General features: G+C 48.4%; 1 protein-coding gene across 2 annotated transcripts in view; it reads right to left on the reverse strand.

The window, feature by feature from the left end:
* CTSF (cathepsin F) overlaps positions 1 to 20,406 on the reverse strand; it is a 29,176-nt gene extending 8,770 nt beyond the window's left edge. The window contains exons 1-9 of one of the 2 annotated variants that reach the window (XM_087913836.1): positions 20,158 to 20,406; positions 12,987 to 13,109; positions 10,232 to 10,307; positions 8,078 to 8,193; positions 5,796 to 5,871; positions 4,438 to 4,551; positions 3,829 to 3,974; positions 2,467 to 2,563; positions 848 to 928 (exon numbers count right to left, since the gene is read on the reverse strand). In XM_087913836.1, coding sequence (XP_087769962.1) covers positions 848 to 928; positions 2,467 to 2,563; positions 3,829 to 3,974; positions 4,438 to 4,551; positions 5,796 to 5,871; positions 8,078 to 8,193; positions 10,232 to 10,307; positions 12,987 to 13,109; positions 20,158 to 20,361 — 1,033 coding nt within the window. In that variant the 5' untranslated portion in view covers positions 20,362 to 20,406. The remainder of the gene's footprint in view (positions 1 to 847; positions 929 to 2,466; positions 2,564 to 3,828; positions 3,975 to 4,437; positions 4,552 to 5,795; positions 5,872 to 8,077; positions 8,194 to 10,231; positions 10,308 to 12,986; positions 13,110 to 20,157) is intronic. The other variant, XM_087913837.1, reaches the window with a different exon arrangement.
* Positions 20,407 to 22,520: the final 2,114 nt, after the last annotated feature.

Here is a 22,520-nt window from a genome sequence, read left to right on the forward strand (position 1 = left end):
TGCTGCTGGCGAACCACCACAGAAAGATCATAAAATGGGGTAATGCTCCTCTAACTTGTCTCACTTAACAACAAGAATTTTGGGCTCAACTGCGGTTGTAAAACAAGGGCTACCTGTACTCATCCTTTCCCCCCTTTTAATTCTGACCCACCAGCTTTTAACCCCACATGATACCCCCAAAAAAGACAAAAGAGATTTTTGCTCGAAAAAAAAAACTATGCCGCAGAAGCTTCAGGAGCTGATGGCCTCAAAATCGCCGGTCCGGGACTGCTCGCTCAGCAAAACACCAAAGGAACAATTTGTTTCACTGAGTTGCTCTCAGTTGCCCAGAAAGCCAGCACTTGTTTTCTGCTTAAAAAGTCCAGAGTTCACACTTCCGGTTTGAAGGGCTTCGGCGACAGACAGGAATCCGCGATCGTGCGCGGTTTCGGTCTGGGCTCGCCGCTGGAGCGCCCCGAGCCGGCTGGTTTCGGGGCTAAGCCACCCCGTAGAGGGGGCGAAGAGGGGGCAGACCGCCATCAGGGTCGAGGAGAGCCGCATCTCTCCTCCTCAGCTGGCCATTAAAAAGTCCAGAGTTCAGGCTGAAGCAAAGACCAATTTAGCCTCTTCCTCCTCCTCCTCCTCAAATCCTCCTCCTTTCCAGAACTGATGATATTACATAGTTAGTGAAATGTCTGCAAGAAAGCAGCAAAGTTCCAAGAGCACCAAGGACCCAACAGCCCTCCTCCTCTCCTCCTCCTCCTCCTCCTCCTCAAATCCCACTCCCTTCCAGCCCTGATGATACCCAGTTGGGCAGTGAAACATCTGCAAGAAATTCAACCCAGCTCAGAGAGCACCACGGACTTACCCAGCTTCTCAATAGCCTGGTAGGCGTTAGAAGGCAGGCCGCCTCCGCAGGCCTCATCTATACGGTCACAGTCCACCAACTCTGTAGGGGGAGAAGGTCGGATGAAGGCCAACTGGATGCTGGAGATGGGTGCAGGCACACGGACTTCTGGATCTCAGCAACTTTAAGATGGGTGGATTGAGGTGGCTCAGCTGGCTGGGGAATTCTGGGAATTGAAGTCCACCCATCTTAAAAGTTCCTAAGGCTCAGAAAACACGGTGCTGGCGAGACAGCTACATCCAACGTGGTCTTTCCCATCGGGCTGGATTTAGATCTTGGGGGCTCTAGCTATGGGGAGCTAGCATGTGCTTGAAGAGCGTAAGGTTGTAGAACGTCTGAACGTGCCAAGAAGGCCACCAAATGGCACAGCAACCCATAACGGTGGAGAAGGGCCTTATTTACCTCAGTTTATTTTATTTAATGATTATCAGCGGGGATGAGGGCCAAGATGGTGCAATGGCGAATGAATCAGACCCCTAGTCTAGGCATTTCCTAGGGGACTCTGTCTCCATCAGACTCCAAGGCGGTCTAAATACTATTTATTAAATATTAGATATTAAGAGAAGGACCAGGGGAGACATGATAGCAGTCTTGTGATATTTGAGGGGCTCCCACAGAGAGGAAGAAGGGGTCAGGGCTATTTTCCAAAGCCCCCGAAGGCCAGACAAGGAATAATGGATGGAAACTGAACAAGGAGAGATTCAACCTGGAAATAAGGAGGAATTTCCTGACAGGGAGAACCATCAATCCATGGAACAGACGTTGCCTTCGGAAGTTGTGGGAGCTTCATCCCTGGAGGCTTTCAAGAGGAGACTAGATTGCCCTCTGTCAGAAATGGTGTAGGGTCTCCTGCTTGGGCGGCGGGGTACACTAGATGACCCACAAGGTCCCTTCCAATTCTGTTTATCTGTTGGTGGGGAAGGGGCTCGCCTCAGAGCACGGTGGAAACTCAAATTCCGGGCCTCCTTAGATACAGGAGACATCTGGGTGATCTCAATGCTCCTCTGAAGACAATTGAACCCCATTTGTTGCCTCTGGCCCTGGGATCTCCTTTAGGTCCTCCACGTCAGACCAACACTAACAGCAGCGACATCAGTCAGCACCAATGGCGTGACCCCAAAGAGTGGCCGAGTCTTCACAAAATCTCTTGACCAATGGTTGCTCAGGACACAGGGCTTCCTTCATCCTGGCTTTGGGTGAACATATTATCCTGTACCAAAGACGGTACAGGACAATAATAAAAACAAGGACAAAAAGGCTGAAAAACAGCTTCTATCCTAGGGTAGTCGCTCTGATGAATTCTACTGTTGAGTGCAATATGAATGCAATATCAGGGCTTTTTAGTTCAATGTATACAATGTGAAGGATGTGTGTTTATGCTTTATTTTCATAGTTATAATAATGTACACTGAAGATGGCATTTAATTTTGTTGTGCAAGGACAATAAACTAAAGTAAACTAAACCGGTCAAGGTGAGAAGCCTCCACAAAACATGGTGTGGGGGTGTGTGGATCCATGTTTTCCAACAGGGCAACCCCCCCCCCCCCCCGACAGATTGTGATCCCCAACCCTTCAGTTACCTTGCTCAGAGAGGGAAATCAAGGTACCCTTGTGAAGGTACCACTGTCCTTCTACGTTTCCCGTTACGGAGAAGGCCCAGCAGGAGCCGCACTCGCCCTGCAGAGGGGAGGAGAGACAACGCAAACAGCATCAGAAAAATTCCATCCAAGCTTTAGGACAGTGCTTCTCAGTCTTGGCCACTGGAAGGTGGAGGACTTCAGCTCCCAGAATTCCCCAGGATTCAACAATGCATTTTCCAGCCCAATCCCCAGGCTTCCAGTATTAGAAAGTTCTCTTTGTTATGGGGACCATCTGAGTTCTTCTGCACAACTTTTGATTTGAACCTTGAAAGGTTTCCAGAATCTCACAAACTCTCATGGAACTGCGGAGGTTTTATTTCTCCAAAGTAACCCATTAGTAGACAACCTCCCCGCCCTCCCGCTCTAACTACAAGTTGAAATGATGAGGCATGTAGCTGCCCATGTTTCAATCTCAAGCTTGGCCACTGGAGGACAGGTGGGACTTCAACTCCCAGAATTCCCCGGCCGGCAAAGCTAGGGAAGTTAGAAGTCAAACCCATCTTGAAATTGCAAAGTTTCATAAACGCCGTCCTGAGCTAGAGACTGTTAGGAATATAAGTCACCTAACAGGTATTTGGGTTAGAAATATATAAACCAGGATAAACATTTTAGTACTATATCTTTAAGGGAATGCAAGAGCGTGCAATTGGGTGTGGTTACTCAAACAGCCATAAGATGGAGCCAGAAACCTGGGTTGTTTAGTCTTAGTCTCAGAAGAGAGTGTGTCTGAGTGAGTATCTGTTTCCTTCTGTTGGAAAGTATTGCCGTTGCTCCATTTCTTCTAATTGACTGACATTACTGGATTTAATGTAAGTCTGTTACTGAACTGTTTTTGACATTGGACTTTGATATTTGGATTATCCCTGGATTGAAAAACTGACTGATTTATCTGTGAATGACTTTTGGACTGCCTATTTTGGACTTTGCTTAAACTTTCTGGAAGTAAAACCCTACACTTATTGTACAGTGTATCTGTGTACTGTGTGTGCATTATTCAAACACTTCTCTCAAATATGTCTCCCTGTATGCGTTCATCCTCCTAACGGGGAATTACCTCAACAGAGACATCAAGCTTAATTCAAGGAGGACCAAGCTGTGCTGGGGATTCTGGGAGTTGAAGTCCACAGGTCTGAGGGAAGTTGCCAGGTTGGACACCGCTGCCCTCGATCACTGGATGTGGCCCCATTGACCAAAGAGTTGGGCATTGCCACCTAGGCAGAACGACCACAGCCCCACCCAGGACCCCATCTCAGAACCCATCCAACTGTTTGTCCAGGCAACGGACAAACCTAGAAGACTCACCTGGTTTTTGACCCCGGTGACAGCCCCGTGGTCCCGCCAGTCCCATTCCTCGGGGAATGAACCGTTCGGGATGGAGGCCACTTTCATTGGCCGGCCAGGGAGCTTCGCCAGGAGTGGATTCAGGTACGCAGTGCGGAACTCCTCCTCTGGAAGGAGACGAAGCAGACCATGAGTGGCCAATCCTGCCCCAAAGGCGTCATTCTCCATTTGCACAGAAGATGGAACCATAGGGTAGGAAGGGACCTTGGAGGTCTTCTAGTCCAACCCCCTGCTCAAGCAACACAGACCCTATGCCAGAGGTGGCTAGCCTTTTGGGGCTCCTGTGCCAAAAATTGCGCTCATGCACTCGCATGCCAGCACCCAGAAGGCAATACACGCGCCCCCCCCCACGCCCCCTGTGCATGCAAGCGCGATCCCACCCCCCTTTACCTGCACTGCGCCTCACAGCTGATTTTCGGTTGGTCTGAGGTTCTTTTCGGCCTCCCAGAGACTTGAAAAAAGCCTCTGCAGGCTTTGCAGGCCAAATAATAGGCCCGTTTCATCACTTCCAAGTGCAAAATATTCATCCACTTTTCAAACAACTTTTGCGGAACCAAACTTCTCACTTACCTGTCAGGTCGCTAAATTTGGTGACGCCGTATTCTGCAGTGCCCTGATCCATTTCCTGATAGAGGCGGGCCCTCTCCAGGTTCTCCGCGAAAATCCGGAAGCGCTTTTGGGTCTCTGAAACAAGGCAGCCCATGGAAACAGCCCCCAATAAGAATTAGGACTAGCCCAGGGGTCTCCAACCTTGGCCCCTTTAAGACTTGTGGACTTCAACTCCCAGAATTCCTCAGCCAGGTTGGAGATCCCTGGATTAGACAGCCTATGTCCCTCTGGGGTCATCCTCAACTTATAACCAAAATGGGGTCAGAATTTTGAATTACTCCATAATTAAAGACATTGGGCCTGTCAGTGCCCAATTTTACCTTTTCCTCCCATGGTTATCAAGACAATCACTGAAGTTATTAAATGAATCACACGGCCATTAAGTGAATCCAGCTTCCCCTTTACGGCCACTGTTTATTGGAAGGCGGCTATTGTAAATACATGCTGGTTGACAAGTGCTCAAAAGTTTGAATTTATTTGTTTATTTGCCTTGATTATCTTTACAAATAGCTCAAGGTGGCAAACCTATCCAATACGCCTCTTTTCACCACCACAACAACCCTGCGAGGTGGGGTGAGCTGAGAGGGAGGGACAGGCCCAAAGTCACACAGCTGACTTTCATGCCTAAGGCAGAACTAGAACTCACCGTCTCCGGGTGATTGGCTTTCAGGGCTTAGGCAGGATTTGAACTCATGGCCCCCTGATTTCCAGCCTGGTGCTTTAACCACTAGACCAAACTGGCTCTCGGGGTTTGATCAAGCCCAAAAAATCAATCCATCAAATCTATCTATCTATCTATCTATCTATCTACCAATCATCATCTATCATTTTTTTCAATTTCTTTATCTTTCATTTTCTATATTTGTCTTTATCTATCGTCTTTCTTTTTTTCTTTTCCTTTTCTTTCGCTTTATCATCTATATTGCCTATCTTTATATATCCTTCTTTCTATCCTATTTCTTTCTCTTCCATTTTATCTATCATCTATCTATATTCTCTATCTTTTTCTCTTCCTTCCTTCCTTCCTTCCTTCCTCTTTATCATCTACTGGTAGTTATATTCTTCTATCTATTTATCTATCTGTCTGTCTGCATCCATCCATCCATCCATCCATCCATTCATCTATCTATCTGGGTTTTTATGCTGTCCATCTCACTGATGGGATTCTGGGCATTTTACAACGAGGCTGAAGTTCTGTTTTGAAAGTCGTGATATCTGGGTCACACCTGCACTTTCCCCGTGAAATTGTGCCATGGGGGCTGCCCCCCACTTCAATTGGTAACAGGCCCCTCCCCAACGTGCCCCCCTTCCGCAGTCACCTCTTTCGTCCAGGTAGCTCTTCTCGTAGGTGGTCAGAAAGTCCTTGAAGAGGGAGACCAGGCGGGCAGAGGCGTTCTGTGGAAGGAAGAGACCTCCGGGATGAGAACCGGAGACATGGGAGGACAATCCACCGCTGACCGGATCACGGAAACTGGACTTACCCTGGCTGCAGCGGGCCAGTCCTTGTCTGAAATTTTAGAGAACGGAGGCCCCGAAGATGGAGAGCTAGCAGCCATTTTTTGGCCTGGGGGGCCACCCTCAGGTTTCCCACCCTGCGTGAAGGGTGGGCAGAGCCCCTAGCTAAGGATCCTGTGCAGTTTGGAGAACCCCCTAATACAATTCCTGGCTGGCCCGGCCTATCCCGCCCTGCCCCTACCTGGATGCAGGTAAGTGTAGGTCATGCACAGAGGCTCACGGAGGGCAAAAAACGGGCCTCCAGGCAGTTTGGGAAGGCCAGAAATGGGCCTCTCTCCGGCTTCCAGAGAGCCTCAGGAGCCTGGGGAGGAGGCTTGATGAAAGCCTCAGGAGTCTGGGGAGGGCGAACACACACACACCACCACCATCATGGTGCAACTAATGGACCACGCCCACCCAGCAACCGGGCAGAGAACCCGTTGCTAAAATTTTTGAAGCCCTGGTGGAGCTGTGATGTCACCGGAGGGCAGGGGACTTTGGGACCCTCAGGAAGAGGTTGGCAGACAAGTTGGGCCCCTTCCAAGCCCCCGATTTGCCCCAAGACGCCTCCTTATCGGGGAGGAACTGGCCTGAGAAACTGGGAAGGAACCGTCAGAAGTTTAAACAGTGGAAATTTGAAAAATCCTCCTTGCCCTCCAAAGCAGCAAAGAATTGCAGCCTTGGCAATTTGGGGTATGTGTGTGTGTGTGTGTGTGTGTGTGTGTGAGAGAGAGAGAGAGAGAGAGGAACCCTGGACCCTGCTCAGCCTCCTTTCTCAATTCCTCAAGAAGAAAGGTCCATTACACCAGATTCCCCGCACCCCCCAATATCTCCTCTGCAAAAGGAAAAATTCAGTAGAAGCGAAGGACAACATATCCCATGAGTCAGGGATGGGAAACAAATATTCTTACTACTGGCTCTATGGGCGTGGCCGTGTCACAGGGTGGGCATGGCTTCTTCTTCTTTTGCCGTAAACCCCACCATGCCCCCTTGTGCCTCCTGGGTGAAGCGGTACAAGACAGGGGGATCCTGGCACAGTTGATTGTCAGAACAGCTGATCGTCAGAACAGCTGATCGTCAGAACAGTTGATTGTCAGAACAGTTTGATTGTCAGAACAGCTGATCGTCAGAACAGATGATTGTCAGAACAGTTTGATTGTCAGAACAGCTGATCGTCAGAACAGATGATTGTCAGAACAGATGATCATCAGAACAGTTTGATTGTCAGAACAGCTGATCGTGAGAAACAGCTGATCGCCAGAACAGCTGATCGTTGGGAGGGGGGGGAAATTACCAGTTGGGCAGAACTGGTAGCTTTTTTTTTACTACTGGTTCGGCCGAACGGTAACATTTTTTACTCCCGGTTCATGTGAAGCGGGCCGAACCAGTAAAACACCACCACAGCCACGAGTTCCTTCCAACATCAGTGGACAGTCTCCTCCATGTTTTGGGGAGCCAAAGGGAGAAAGGGAGCCGAGCCCTGTCCTCAGAGGAACCCAGCCTGGCAAGCCATGCTGAGGGCAAGGTGGTCCTCGATTTAGGACCATTTTTTTTTTTACGACAGTTCAAAGTTATAACAGGAAAAAGCGACTTGTGACCCATCTTCAGAAGTTACGACCGTTGAACCTCCCTGGGATTAACACGGTCAAGATTTGGGTGCTGGGCAACTGGCTTGCATTTACAATGGCGGCAGAATCTCGCGATCACCATTTGTGGTTTTTCCAGACAGATTCCGACCATCAAAATCAATGGTGAGGATCTGGCTTCGCTTAATGACCACGCAGCTTATTTAATGACCGCATGATTCATTTAATCATCCTCTCCTTTTAAGGACCCCCATAATCCCTTGCGGGGTGGAGCCTGGGTAACTGAATGGAGCTAGAAGAGTATTTTAATGGCCGGATGCCCTTCCTGTCACCAATGTGGAGTTTTGTTCAGCAGATATATTCTCACGGTGACCAGAGAGAGGCAGCATTCATTTAATGACCCTTTTAAAAAAAATGGTAATAAAATCACGTCTGGTGGTCTCGAGGTGCCTTGTTTAATGACACCCTGCGGTCGTAAGTCGAGGACTACCTGTATCGTCCTGGGGAAAAGCATCGCCTACCTGGAGCGACTCCATCTGCCCCAAAGGCTCCCCAGCTGGGCCCACAAAAGGGCCGGTCAAAGGAAACGTCTCCCACGGACCCAGTGTGGCCGCCTGGATTTCAGCCAGTGGTTCTGCTGAGAAGAACGGAGGGGGAAATGAGAAATATTACAGCAACCGCAACAGGAAACTTTGGCTGTAATTCTCTTTTGCCCCCCACACCCACCCCCCCAAGGTCAAAGTGGGACCCTTCGGCTTCACAGCCATTACAGCAGGGGGTCCAGCCTTGGCCACTCTGGGGAATTCAACTCCCAGAATTCCTCAGCCAGACATGCATGTTGACTTGTGGACTTCAACTCCCAGAGTTCCCTAGGCCTGCATGGTCTTAAAGTGGCCAAGGTTGCGCTAAGCCCAACCTCACCCCCCTCCCCCTTATGGGGGGTCAGCAAGAATGTGCAAGCCCCCCCAACGTGAATGTGCAGCCGAGCCACAAGAGCAGGTGTGAGGCTTCACCAATTTTTTTAACAAGGGGTTCTCGGTTCCGTTGCTGGGTGGGCGTGGCCATGGTGGGCGTGGCCTAGTCAGCCTCCTGCACTACAGCGGGGGGGGCATTTTTGCCCTCCCCGGAGTCCGGAGGCTCTTTGGAAGACGGAAATAGGCCCATTTTGGGCCTTCCCTGAGCCTCCACGCGCGCCCTGCACTTACCTGCACATGGGGACTCCGGGGAGGGGAGGGCCAGCCAGGAGTGGGATTTGGGGGTTTTCTCCGAACTGTGCATAATCTTAGCTAGGGGCTCTCCCGACCCTCTGCGAAGCCACCCCCCCAGCAGCCCACCCCTGCGCAAGGGCTTGTTTAGCAAGCCATGGTTTAAAACAAGGCTCTTCCAACTTGGCAACTTTTAAGACTGGTGGACTTCAAGTCCCAGAATTCCTGAGCTAACCTGACTGGAGGAGGAGGAATTCTGGGACTGGAAGTCCACAAGTCTTAAAGCTGCCAAGTTTGAAGACCCCTGATCTATCCCGTCAGCCAATATGCCTAAGTCAGTGTTCCTCAACTATCGGTGACTCCAACTCCCAGAATTCCACATCCACAACCTGCTGATCAGGTGGACCTTAAGGGGAGCCGGGGGGGAGGGGGAGTCTCCTCTTTCTTCCGCTTTAAGATCGGTGAAACTCCAACTCCCAGAATTCCACAGCCATCCACACACCTGCTGCCAAGGGAATTCTGGGAGTGGAAGTCCACCAGTTTTAAAGCTGACAAGTTTGAAGACCTCTGATCTATTAGCTCTCACCTATCACCTCTCTCTCTCTTTCGCTCTCCGTACCTACCTACCTATTTACCTACCTATCAGTTCTCTATTTACGCATGTATCTATCATCTATCTATCATCTTGGAAGTCCACAAGTCTTAAAGTGGTCAAGTTTGAAGACCCCTGATCTATCATCTATCACCTATCATCTCTCTCTCTCGCCCCGTACCTACCTACCTATTTACTTATTTACTTATCTATCAATCTACCATCTATCCATCATCTATCACAAGGGTCTTCAAACTTGGCAAGTGTAAGACTTGTGGACTTCAACTCCCAGAATTCCTGAGCTAACATGACTGGAGGAGGAATTCTGGGAGTGGAAGTCCACCAGCCTTAAAGCTGTCAAGTTTGAAGACTCCTGATCTATCTATCTCTATCTATCTATCTATCTATCTATCTATCTATCTATCTATCTATCTATCTATCTATCTATCATCTATATCTATCTATCTATCATCTATATCTATCTATCTATCATCGATATCTATCTATCTATCTATCTACCTATCAATCTATCATCTATCCATCATCTATCACAAGGGTCTTCAAACTTGGCAAGTGTAAGACTTGTGGACTTCAACTCCCAGAATTCCTGAGCTAACCTGACTGGAGGAGGAGGAATTCTGGGAGTGGAAGTCCACAAGTCTTAAAGCTGTCAAGGTTGAAGACTCCTGCTTTAAAACAACCCGGCGTCATGCAGGATCCCAACTTCTCTCTCTTGCTCTCAACGCCTTCAGGCAAGTTCCCACTTTCCCATTTCCACTTTTCCCAGACCTGATTTGTGAGGCAACGCAGCCGCTCCAGGATCTGCTGAGGCTGGCAGAGAATCTGGCGCCCGGTTAGGTGCTGAAAAGCGGACTTACCAGTGGGATGACAGTCTTGCTTCAGCAGGTTCTTGCTGTTCGCCCAGGGCTGGCTCCAAACCTCGAAGTGGCAGGACTGGGTAGCGAAGAGAGCCGTGAATCAGAAATGCCGAAAGGGGTGGAATTGGAAAACAGGAAATGGGGATTTACTAAGTGTCCAAATCAGGTTGCTCAACTTCACCGGAGACGCCCAGGGAAACCTTGGCGGAGCAGAGGCATCGTGGGAATTCTCTCTCTCTTATCCAGCATCCTGATTCTTTGGGTGGTGGGAAACTGGGAGCTAACCTGGAAGGAGGAGTCACGCGAGGCCCTAGCTCATGTTGTGGTTTGCCAGCAGCAGGTTGCAGGCGGCTGAGGTCTCGGAGAGTGAGGACTCGGATGAGGGGCCTGCGTGTGAGGCAGGGATGGGGCCAGGACCATCAGGGAGTGGAGTGCTGCCTCCGGAGATTGTGGAGGCTGGCAGCAGTGAGGAAGAGGCCCCCGAGGAGCCTGTGCCCAGTGTGCATGCGCACAGGGCTGCTCCAAGGAAAGAGCCGCTGCAGCAGCACGGGCGACTCGGGATTAAGGTTGCAAGGGAATGGCCCCTCCCTGAGAAGATAAAAGCCAGCTGAGAAACTGGAGTGCTTTGCAGGAAGCAAAGAAGTTTTTGCACTCAAGCCTTGTGGACGTTCGGAATATCTTGTTTGGTGTTTGGAGACTCTTTATGTTTGAAATATTTCTGAGTAACTTTATCTGGTGTTCTTGGCAGCCTTGCACCACCTTGGCAAGGCTCGTTCTTATCAGAGACAATGAGTTTTCATAGCCTTTTAACCGCGAATTAACAGAATCCGTTTGTTTACTTGGAACAAGGTTTGGGTCAGAACAGCTCCGCATCCTTGTGTAGCCTATGCTCCAAGATCCATGAGTCTGCTCTCATGGAAGACTACCAAGGAGAGATCCAACCTAGAAGTAAGGAGAAATGTTCCTGACAGTGAGAACAAAAAATCAAATGGCAGTTATGGCTGCTCCGTCACTGGAGATTTTAAAGAAGAGACTGGGCAGTGGTCTCCTGCATGATCAGGGGGCTGGACTAGAAGACCTCCAAGGTCCCTTCCAGGTCTATGATTCTATAGCTAATGCCCTGTCCGTAGAATGGTGAAGGTTACAGAATACAGAGTAACAAAGTTGGAAGGGACCATGGAGGTCTTCTAGTCCAACCCCCTGCTCAGGCAGGAGACTTTACAGCATTGTGGACAAAGGGCTCTCACAACTTCTGGATGGAATACAAGAGAAGAGAAGAGAAAATAAGAATAGACTAGAAAGAATAGAATAGAATAGGATAGGATAGGATAGGAATAGGATAGGATAGGATAGGATAGGATAGGGTAGGGTAGGATAGGAATAGGATAGGATAGGATAGGATAGGAATAGGATAGGATAGGAATAGGATAGGAATAGGATAGGGTAGGAATAGGATAGGATAGGAATAGGATAGGATAGGAATAGGATAGGAATAGGATAGGATAGGATTAGGATAGGATAGGAATAGGATAGGATAGGATAGGAATAGGATGGGATAGGATAGGATAGGAATAGGATAGGATACGATGGGATGGGATAGGAATAGGATGGATAGGAATAGGATAGGAATAGGATGGGATAGGATAGGATTAGGATAGGATAGGAATAGGATGGATAGGATAGGAATAGGATAGGATAGGAATAGGATAGGATAGGATAGGATAGGAATAGGATAGGATAGGAATAGGATAGGATAGGAATAGGATAGGATAGGATAGGAATAGGATAGGAATAGGATAGGATAGGAATAGGATAGGATAGGATAGGATAGAAATAGAATAACAAAATTGGAAGAGACCTTGGAGGCCTTCTAGTCCAACCCTCTGCCCAAGACAGGACACCTTTTGGACAAATGGCTGTCCAGTCTCTTCTTGAAAGCCTCCAGTGATGGAGCAACCACAGCTTCTGGTGGCCAGCAGTTCCACCGGTTAATTGTCCTCCCTGTTAGGAAGTTTCTCCTTAGTTCCAGGTTGCTTCTCTCCTTGATTTGTTTCCGTCCATTTTGCTTCTTGTCCTGCCTTCTGGTGCTTTGGAAAATAAGTTGAGACACCCCCCACCCACCCCCCATCTTCTTTGGGGCAGCCCGCCCCTCAAATCCTGGCAGGCTGCTGTCATGTCACCCCTGCTGGTCCTTCTGTAAAAGCAATCCGGGGCTGCACTAACTTCTGACCACTCAAACCATTTTCAATGGAACTACGCGAAAGCTCGATGTTTTGAACATTAGTCAACGCTATTATTTTTGACTGTTATGTCAAAACAGTTTTATAAAACCGGTAAAAACCTAACATGAAAACTGTTATTTACTAAATTTATATGATTCCCGTCACGTTGATAAGGCCACACACACACACACATATGTTTTCTTAAGTTTTCGCTGGTACTTACATGCATGGTATTCAGCTTTGTTCGGTATTTTCCCACGTCATTGTAGTTGTGCTTTTAAAGTTGTAGCAACGTTTGGCGCAGAATCTCATCTGCCAGAAGCCTGATGATGGCAGATGAGATTCTGCCAAACGTTGCTACAACTTTAAAAGCACAACTACAATGACGGCGGAAAATACCTGAGCAAAGCTGAATGCCATACATATACATATATACATACATATGCACATACACACACATATATTTTATCACACCCATCCTTTTAGTTAGAACCAAATGCTTTCGGGGGGCGGGGGGGAGGGTCGCCGCTTACCACGTGTTCTGGTTTTCCTGGGGGGAGAGACCCCGAAGCATTGTCGCAGTCTGCAGTCTCGCCCCTCTTGCACGGGCTCTGGAGCAGGACGACATCCAAGTGGTGTTTGACTCCATTCACCACCTGCCCTCAAGGGGGAAAAAAAAGCACCGGGACTTAAGAAGTGAATGAGAAGTTTCCGGAGAACAAAAGCAATTAGTCAATGAAACAGCTGCCCTCCAGAGGTTGTGCGTGCTCCATCACTGGAGGCTTTTACGAAGAGATCGGACAACCACTTGTCCACAAGGTATCCTGTCTTGGGCAGCGGGTTGGAATAGAAGACCTCTAAGCATAATCTTTGAAAAATCTTTCAGGACCAGCTCCTAGCCTAACCTATGATCACAAGCCACGGTCATCCCCATCTTCAAAAAGGGAGACCCCAGCCTAGTTGAAAATTACAGACCAATCTCCTTATGCTGCGTCACGTGTAAAGTCATGGAATCAATTATTAACCAATCCATCATCCTCTACTCAGAAACAAACAACTACTCTCTAATAAACAATTTGGTTTCAGAAAAAAACTATCCTGCAATCTGTAACTCTTACACTGCAAAAACATACAGACTACACAACTCGATCAGGGCAAAGCAATAGACGCAATCTACATAGACTTCTGTAAAGCCTTTGATTCAGTGGTACACGACAAACTACTCCTAAAACTAAAATCTTATGGTATCTCTGGACACCTGCATAAGTGGATAGAAGCATTCCTGTCAAACAGACCACAAATGGTCAAAATTGGGAGCGTCCTATCAAATTCTGTACCTGTCAACAATGGTGTCCCCCAAGGCCGTGTTCTAGGACCAACTCTCTTCATACTCTACATAAATGACCTCTGTGATCGTATCAAGAGCAACTGCGTTCTCTTTGCTGACGATGTAAAGCTATTCAACACCACAAGACAATACTGCTACCCTCCAAAAAGACCTCGACTATGTATCAGAATGGTCAATCAAATGGCAACTTCAAATCTCAACAAATAAATGCTCTGTCCTACATTTTGGCAAAAAAATCAGAAAATAAAATACAGGCTGAATAGTCAAGGCTTTGTTGATGATCCAAACTCTGTCAAGGATCTTGGAGTACTCATTTCAAAGTGCTAGAGCCCACTGTAACTACATAGCCAAAAAGGCATTAAGAGTTGTTAACCTAATCTTACATAGCATTTTCTTTGATAATATTACACTACTAACTAGAGCATACAAAACATTTGCTAGACCAATACTCAAATACAGCTCATCAGTCTGGAACCCACATTACGTATCTGATATTAGCACAGCTGAGAAAGTCCAGAAATATTTCACAAGAAGAGTTCTCCACTCCTCTACTCGTTGCAGAATACCTTATGCCACTAGACTCGAAATTCTAGACCTAGAAAACTTAGAACTACGCCGCCTTCGGTCCGATCTAAATATAGTATATAAAATCATACATTGCAATGTTCTACCTGTCAATGAATACTTCAGCTTCAACCATAACAACACAAGAGCAAACAATAGATACAAACTCAAGGTCAACCGCACCAAACTTGATTGCAGGAAATACGACTTCAGCAACAGAGTGGTCAATGTTTGGAAGACTCTACCTGACTCTGTGGTTTCTTCCCCAAACCCCAAAAACTTTAACCTTAGACTGTCTACTATTGATCTCACCCCTTTCCTGAGGTCTGTAGGGGGCGTGCATAAGTGCACCAACGTGCCTACTGTCCCTGTCCTGTTGTTTCTTTTATTTTTCTTATATGTATCTGTTGTGATTGGAAGGACCAATCCTGTTAGGAACTTTGAATCTGATGACTGTTAGATCGTGGATTGACGTCAGAACCAGGAAACGTTAATCTGATGGGCAAGCCAGTTAATTAGCACGTTGCCTTAATGGGCATAAAAGGACACAGCTGAGCTAGTGCCTTTCGCCAGGAACAAAATGACTGTTTGAATTTCAAAAGGAAGTCCTAACAGTTTTGCCTGCAGTTTTGAATGAGGACGTTACTCCCTTTAGTTTGATTTGATTGTGAAATGTCTGCTTTCCGTTTGTTCGTTTGAATTTCCAAGAGGGGACATAACATTATTGTTCCTGGCCACAAACAAACCATCTTTCAGGTAAGATGGACTTATAAATCATCTGCTGCGTGTGACCAGTGGAGAGGAATACGTTTGCAGCGTCTTTGTGAGACCAGATAATTTCTGTTTTGCCTGACAGAGTCCGGGAAGTCTGCCAAAAAACTGATTAATTTCCGTTCAGCCTGACAGAGTCCGGGAAGTCTGCCAAAAGACTGGACAACTGTGTTAATTTATTCCTTTGAATTCGGTGTTGTTTTACGTTTGAATATCTTGAGTTTTGAAACTTCGTCTGCTCATCTGAGCTTATAGGTGAGACATTACATTTTTTGCTTTCAAGCCTGAAAAACAAATCATCTTTAAATCAAGATGGATACAAAAAAACTGCAGAACCTGGTCGAGCAGCAGCAACAGCAAATTAATCAGCTACTGCAAAGCAATGTGACGCTTCAGAATCAGGTAACACAATTGCTGAATTATGTTTCCAGCTTATCAAGCCCTGCTGCTGTTCCCCCTGCCCCTCCTGTGAGGAAAAGCCCAGTATCCATACCGGAGAAATTTTCTGGGCAAATGGACATGTTTCCGGCATTTCTGGGGCAGTGTCAATTATTTATGTCCTTGAGGCCTGAAGACTTTCCAAATGATCGGGCCAGGATGGGATTCATTCTCAGCCTTTTTATCTGGGCAGGCTGCTAAATGGGCTACTCCCTTGTTAATTCAAGATAGCCCATTATTGGATAACTTTCAGGGTTTTCTGCAACAAATAAGGGTTATGTTTGAGAACCCAATTAAGATACAAACTGTGGATAGACGGTTACGGGACATTACTCAGGGGAAACGTTCCCTTCAGGAATACGTTGCAGAATTTCGGGTGCTGTGTTTGGACTCCAACTGGAATGAACTGGCTCATATGGCTGCATTCCAGGAAGGCCTGTGTGATGCCATCAAAGATGAGCTGGTCCATGCAGAGAGGGCTTTAACTTTGGATGCATTGATAGTTCAGTGCTTACGAATTGAAGCTCGTTTACAGCAACGTGGACGCAAACGGCTCGGTATGGAACCATCTTCGTTTTTTCGTGCACAACCCACGCCACCGAGAGTTTTCCAACCCATGGTTAAGACAGAGGAGCCGTGGGAGTTGGGAGCACTCCGCCCTCGTTTAACAGCGTGGGAACGTTCGAGACGGTTCCAGGAAGGCTTGTGCCTTTATTGTGGGGGTCTGGGACATTTTGTTAATTCCTGCAATCGGAGAGGGAACCGCAGACCCGTACCTGAAACCACTCTTGGCTCGTCAGGAAAACAGGGTAGACCTGACCTTAAGGAGGCCTTAGGTCTGGTACATTTCACATCTAGGCCCCGCACTGAACCTGTTACAGATACTACAGTGGTTGGAATTTATGATTCACGATGAAAAAAGGGACGATTCCAGTACTTTGTGGGAAGATTAGAAAATGAAACGGAGATTCGTTATTGGCAGGATGTGGCCAAGGTACATGCCCCAGACCTTGTTCGAAGATATCATGCAGATTTCCCTTCAAAACCACATCCTGAACGTAAGACTCGGGGGAAGGGCCCTGAGGTGGGGGATAGTGTTGTGATTGGAAGGACCAATCCTGTTAGGAACTTTGAATCTGATGACTGTTAGATCATGGATTGACGTCAGAACCAGGAAACGTTAATCTGATGGGCAAGCCAGTTAATTAGCACGTTGCCTTAATGGGTATAAAAGGACACAGCTGAGCTAGTGCCTTTCGCCAGGAACAAAATGACTGTTTGAATTTCAAAAGGAAGTCCTAACAGTTTTGCCTGCAGTTTTGAATGAGGACGTTACTCCCTTTAGTTTGATTTGATTGTGAAATGTCTGCTTTCCGTTTGTTCGTTTGAATTTCCAAGAGGGGACATAACATGTATCCATGTATTTATAACTATGTTTTTACTTATAACTACTATCTTGGTAAGCAATTGACAAACCAAATAAAATAAAATAAAATAAAAATCCTATTCTATTCTATTCTATTCTATTCTATTCTATTCTATTCTATTCTATTCTATTCTATTCTATTCTATTCTATTCTATTCCTTCCAATATCTATTCTATTCCATTCAGTGGTACACAGGATTAGGTTAACAACTCTTAACGCCTTTTTGGCTATGTAGTTACACCAGCGGGCTCCAGCACTTAGATCACAAGAGATGAGGACTCCAAGGTCCTTGAGAGAGTTCGCATCCTCAGCAAGGTCTTCACTATTCAGCTTGTATTTTATTTTCTGATTTTAAGAAGAGACTGGACAGCCACTTGTCCAGGACAGAATAAGGTGTCCTTCTGTGGTCAGAGGGCTGGACTGGAAGACCTCCGAGGTCCCTTCCAACTCTTGTTACTCTGAGAAAGAACCAAAGCTTTGAGGAAAGGCGGCTTAAACGGGTTCGGTAAGGATAGAACAGGAGGGGCTGTTTTTGCCCAAGACCGCTTGGTTCCCCTCCCCCCGCTCCTCCCTCCCCCCCCACCCACTGGTGGGAGGAGATCATCCCTTCTTCCGGGAGCTTAACGAAGAGGATCCCAGTTCTTGCAAAGACCAGCAGAAACTTTGGAGACGCCACAGAGAAAATGCTGAGGTGTCAATCTCCATGAAGATGTTGAAATTTCCCCAGAAGGACAGGATTTATTCTGACCCAGGGGACTGAAAAGTTCACGGCTTTGCTCTACAAATACCTCTTGGTAGCTTAACAGATGCCTTGCAGCCAAGGAGTCCAATTAGCAAAACCTTCAAATAAACCTTCAAAGTCTGTTATCCTCACGCTTAACCCTTCCAATGCTTTTTGCCTTCTTTTTGCAAAGGCAAAAACCGTTTGCAACCAGGCTTATATTCCCTAGAGGGAGGGGCCATTACATTACAAGTCGTCTATGCAGCTTCAGCTGTTCCTTCCTATGAAGCACTTGGCACAGGCTCCTCGGGAACCTCCTCATCGCTGCTGCCAGCCCCCACCGTCTCTGAAGGCAGCAGTCCACTCCCTGATGGTCCCAGCCCCTCCTCCGAGTCCTCCCTCTCCTCCACCATCTGTACCTGCCGCTAGCTAACCACAACAGGGTTGTGCCTTATGGATCTTTGGGATTCAGCTTTAAGATGCAGTCACCGGATAGCTTGTGTCTTTGCCCGCCAGGCTCCCCTGCTAGATGCAAAAGGCACACACCAGGGTAGACACCAGGAGGCTGTGAGTTCCAGTCCTGCCCGAGCCATGAAAGTTGGCTGGGTGACCAAGCCCAACCTCTCCCAGGGTTGTTTTTGTTGCTAGTGGGGAAAATAGGAGGAGGAAGGAGCATCGGATAGTTTTGCGACCTCAAGCTGCTTTTAAAAACAGAATAGCAGAGTTGGAAGGGGACTTGGGAGGTCTTCTAGTTCAACCCCTTGCTCAGGCGGGAAATGTTATAAAGGTGGGATCTGCATGAGATCCAACTAAAAGCGAACTAGCATAAAAATGAATTAAAATAAAATGATCTTAAATGAACATAAAAGAACCGTGGTGGCGCAGTGGGTTAGAGTGCAGCATTGCAGGTTAAATCTGCCGCCTGCCAGAAGTTCGAATCTCACCAGGCTCCGTCCTTCCGAGGTGGGTAAAATGAGGACCCCGATTGTTGGGGGGCAAATAGGCTGACCCTGTAAATGGCTTTGAGAGGGCTCTAAAGCACCGTGAAGCGGTATGTGAGTCTAAAGGATACTGCTATTGCTAAAAGGAACTGAAATGAAATGACAAGAAAATAAAATATGAAATAAATAAAACAAAACAAAACAAAATAAGAACATAAAATCAAAAGCAGAACACAACAAAACAAAATGCCGGATAACCAGCCCTAAAAAAAGGGAAGGAAAAGGAGGCGTTGAACCAGCTTTGATTCTTTGGCTGCCTGGCTAGTCAGCTGAGAAGCATGTGGCATTTGGTGAACGATTTAATCCTCTTACATAACCACATCCAAAGCCCACGAAATCCCAGCCATGCTTCAAGGCTCAGCTCTGAGCCAAATCAACATTAATCGGAGTCAACAGCTCCGTCAGCATTATTTTGATCCCGGCTTCATTTCAGGCCATTGCAGAGCCTTGTCCGATTTTCCAGAATAACAGGGGTCACACAAGCCTCCTAATTCCAAAAGGGTGATCCGAGGATGACGGGCATTGGAATCCAAGCTCTCTGGAGACCAGGGGTGTGCGAAGTGATAAGGTACGGCTTCGGCACGGTGCTGGGCGCTCTTTTTGTGTGTGCAAAATTCTCCATCCTGCATCCCTAACAGTGCAAATAACTCCAATCCCTCAAGAGCAAGGAACCCTCCTTAAAGTCCATGGCAACTTTTAAGACCCAGCTAGGCTGGCCGGGGAATTCTGGGAGTTGAAGTCCGCAGGGTCTTAAAAGTTGCCAAGGTTGGATACCGTCTCTGCTTTAGAAGGGACTTCACTTCTATTCTGCTTTACAACCAACGGGTGGAGCAGCTGCTGAGTAGAACTTCTCAGAGGATATGAGGAGGGGGACATCCTTGGTGATGGGGGGGGTGCATTTTAGGAGGTGAGGGGGCAGAAAAAACATTCATATTCTTCTGCCCCTGCTTGGAATATAGACTTTAGCCCGGAAGAAGGGGGCTGGAATCAGGAGGGAGCCTGGCCCTTTGGACTACAGTGCCCACCAGCTCCAGCGCTGGCAAAGGTGCATGGGAAGTGTAGTCCTCAATGTTTGAGATTGAGGGGACCTGCCCTCTCCCCCCCCCCCCGGTCTTCATCACCGGAGGCTTTGGAGACTGGGCTGCCATTTGTCAGAAATGGTGTAGGATCTCCTGCTTGGGGTGGGGGGGTTGGACTAGATGACCTCCAAGGTCCCTTCTAAGTGTTACATCCGTCTAATTAGGAGAGAAATCTTCCGACAGAGGTAAAGACACCCCCCCGCCCACAACCCGGGCACTAGCGGACGCTTCCTCCAGTCCTGCGCTTGGCTCCCCATCCTGAAGAGAAGGCGCCCCCCCCACCCCGCCCCCGCCTTTCCCCGGCTCGGGCCGAGCGCAACTCCAACCTGGCGCCCCCCGCGCAAGCAGCGCTGACCTGCGTCCTGGCTCCGCGCAGCGCCCACAGTCCTCGGGGATGCCCTCCGGGGAAAGCCTCGGCCAGGGCGAAGCGGGCCGCCTCCCGCACCGAGTCCCCGCGCACGTCCACCGGCACGGCCCAGCCCGGAGCAGCCAGCGCGGCGGGCACCAGCGCCGCCCCCAGCGCCGCCGCCAGCCCGAGGAGCGCGCTCGCCGCAGCCATCCTTCCCGAGCGACTGACCCGCCGCCGCCGCCGCCGCTGCGGGCCCCGACGGGGCTTCGGCGCCTCCCACCCGCCCACCCGGGAAAAGGGGCCGGTCCGGGCTTGGGCTTCTTTTGCGCAGCTCGGGCGCCCCCGTGCGCCCCGTTGCAGAAACCTGGCCGCGCGCAGCCCTGGCCAGCTTGGCCTCCTGCGCGCAGAGAGAGAGTGTACGCAACCATCCCTCCCCCCCTTTTTCTTTCTTTCTTTCCTCCCTCTCTTTTCCTTCCTTCCCTCCCTGCCTCTTTCTTTCCTTCCTTCCTTCTTTTCCTTCCTTCCTCCTGCCTTTCTTTTCTTTCCTTCCTCTTTTCCTTCCCTCCTTGCCTCCTTTCCTTTTCCTTCCTTCCTCCTGCCTCTCCTTTCTTTCTTTCTTTCTTTCCTTCCTCCCTTCCTTCCCACCTCTCCTTTCTTTCTTTCTTTCCTTCCTCTTTTCCTTCCTTCCTCTCTGCCTCTTTCTTTCTTTCGTTCCTCTCTTCCTTCCTTCCCCCACCTCTCCTTTCTTTCTTCTTTCCTTCCCTCCTGCCTTTCTTTCTTTCCTTCCTCTCTTCCTTCCTCCCCCACCTCTCCTTTCTTTCTTTCTTTCTTTCCTTCCTCCTTCCTTCCCACCTCTCCTCTCTTTCTTTCTTTCCTTCCTCTTTTCCTTCCTTCCTCTCTGCCTCTTTCTTTCTTTCGTTCCTCTCTTCTTCCTTCCCCCACCTCTCCTTTCTTTCTTCTTTCCTTCCCTCCTGCCTTTCTTTCTTTCCTTCCTCTCTTCCTTCCTCCCCCCACCTCTCCTTTCTTTCTTTCTTTCTTTCCTCTTTCCCTTCCTTCCCTCTCTGCCTCTTTTCTTTCTTCCTCTCTTCCTTCCTTTCCCCCACCTCTCCTTTCTTTCCTCTTTCCCTTCCTTCCTCTCTGCCTTTCTTTTCTCTTTCTTTCTTTCCTTCCTCTCTTCCTTCCTCCCCCCACCTCTCCTTTCTTTCTTTCTTTCTTTGTTCCTCTTTCCCTTCCTTCCCTCTCTGCCTCTTTCTTTTTCTCTTTCTTTCTTTCCTTCCTCTCTTCCTTCCTTCCCACCTCTCCTTTCTTTCTTCTTTCCTTCCCTCCCTGCCTTTCTTTCTTTCCTTCCTTCCTCTTTTCCTTCCCTCCCTGCCTCTTTCTTTCTTTCCCTCTTTTCCTTCCTTCCCTCCCTCCCTGCCTCTCCTTTTCTTTCTTTCCTTCCTCTCTTCCTTCCTTCCCCCACCTTTCTTTCTTTCCTTCCTCTTTTCCTTCCTTCCCCCCTGCCTTTCTTTCTTTCTTTCCTTCCTCTCTTCCTTCCTTCCCCCTGCCTGTCCTTTCTTTTTCCTTCCTCTTTTCCTTCCTTCCCTCCCTTTTTTTCTTTCCTTCCTCTTTTCCTTCCTCCCCCCACCTCCCTGCCTCTCCTTTCTTTTTCTTTCCTCTTTTCCTTCCTTCCCTCCCTGCCTCTCCCTTTCTTTTTCTTTCTTTCCTTCCTCTTTTCCGTCCTTCCCCCTGCCTCTCCTTTTTCTTTCTTTCTTTCTTTCTTTCTTTCTTTCCCCTCTCTCTTTTTCTTTCCCTTCTCTCTCTTTCTTTCTCCCCCCCTCCTCCCACGACCTGGCCACCTGCAACCCTTATATAAGGAGACCTTACATAAGGTCTCCTGCTGGAGCCAGAAGAGGCTACGCGACTTCCAACCCCGATTCTGGGTTTAAACCCTGGGTCGTGTTCCCCCCCCCCTTTTTGCGCAGTGGCCTAAAGGCGGCTGTTGGGAATGGATCCTCTCTGCACGCGGCCAAGGCAGGAGGAGGAGGTTCGGAATCCACGTTAAGCCTCTTTGCGGTGGAAAAATGCCCGTCGTCCGGATGCCCCAGGCAGGAAGGGAGGGGCTGTCCATACTTAAAAGGGGCCTGGGAGGTCTTCTATCCAACCCCCCTGCGCGAGCAGCAGGAGACCTGAGGTCTCCAAACTTGGCCACTTTTAAGAAACCCGGGAGTTGAAGTCCACCAGTGGCCAAGTTTGGGGAGCCCTGCCTGACCCCATTTCAGACCAATGGTTGTCCAGTCCCTTCTTGGAAACCTCCAGGGATGGAGCGCTCCCTATTTCGGGAAGGAATTCCGTCTTTTCGTAGTTCCAGGTGGCTTCTCTCCTTTGAT

The sequence above is a fragment of the Pseudonaja textilis genome, chromosome 16, assembly GCF_049901715.1.
Source record: "Pseudonaja textilis isolate UNSWEBS1 chromosome 16, rPseTex1.2, whole genome shotgun sequence".
NCBI lineage: Eukaryota > Metazoa > Chordata > Lepidosauria > Squamata > Elapidae > Pseudonaja > Pseudonaja textilis.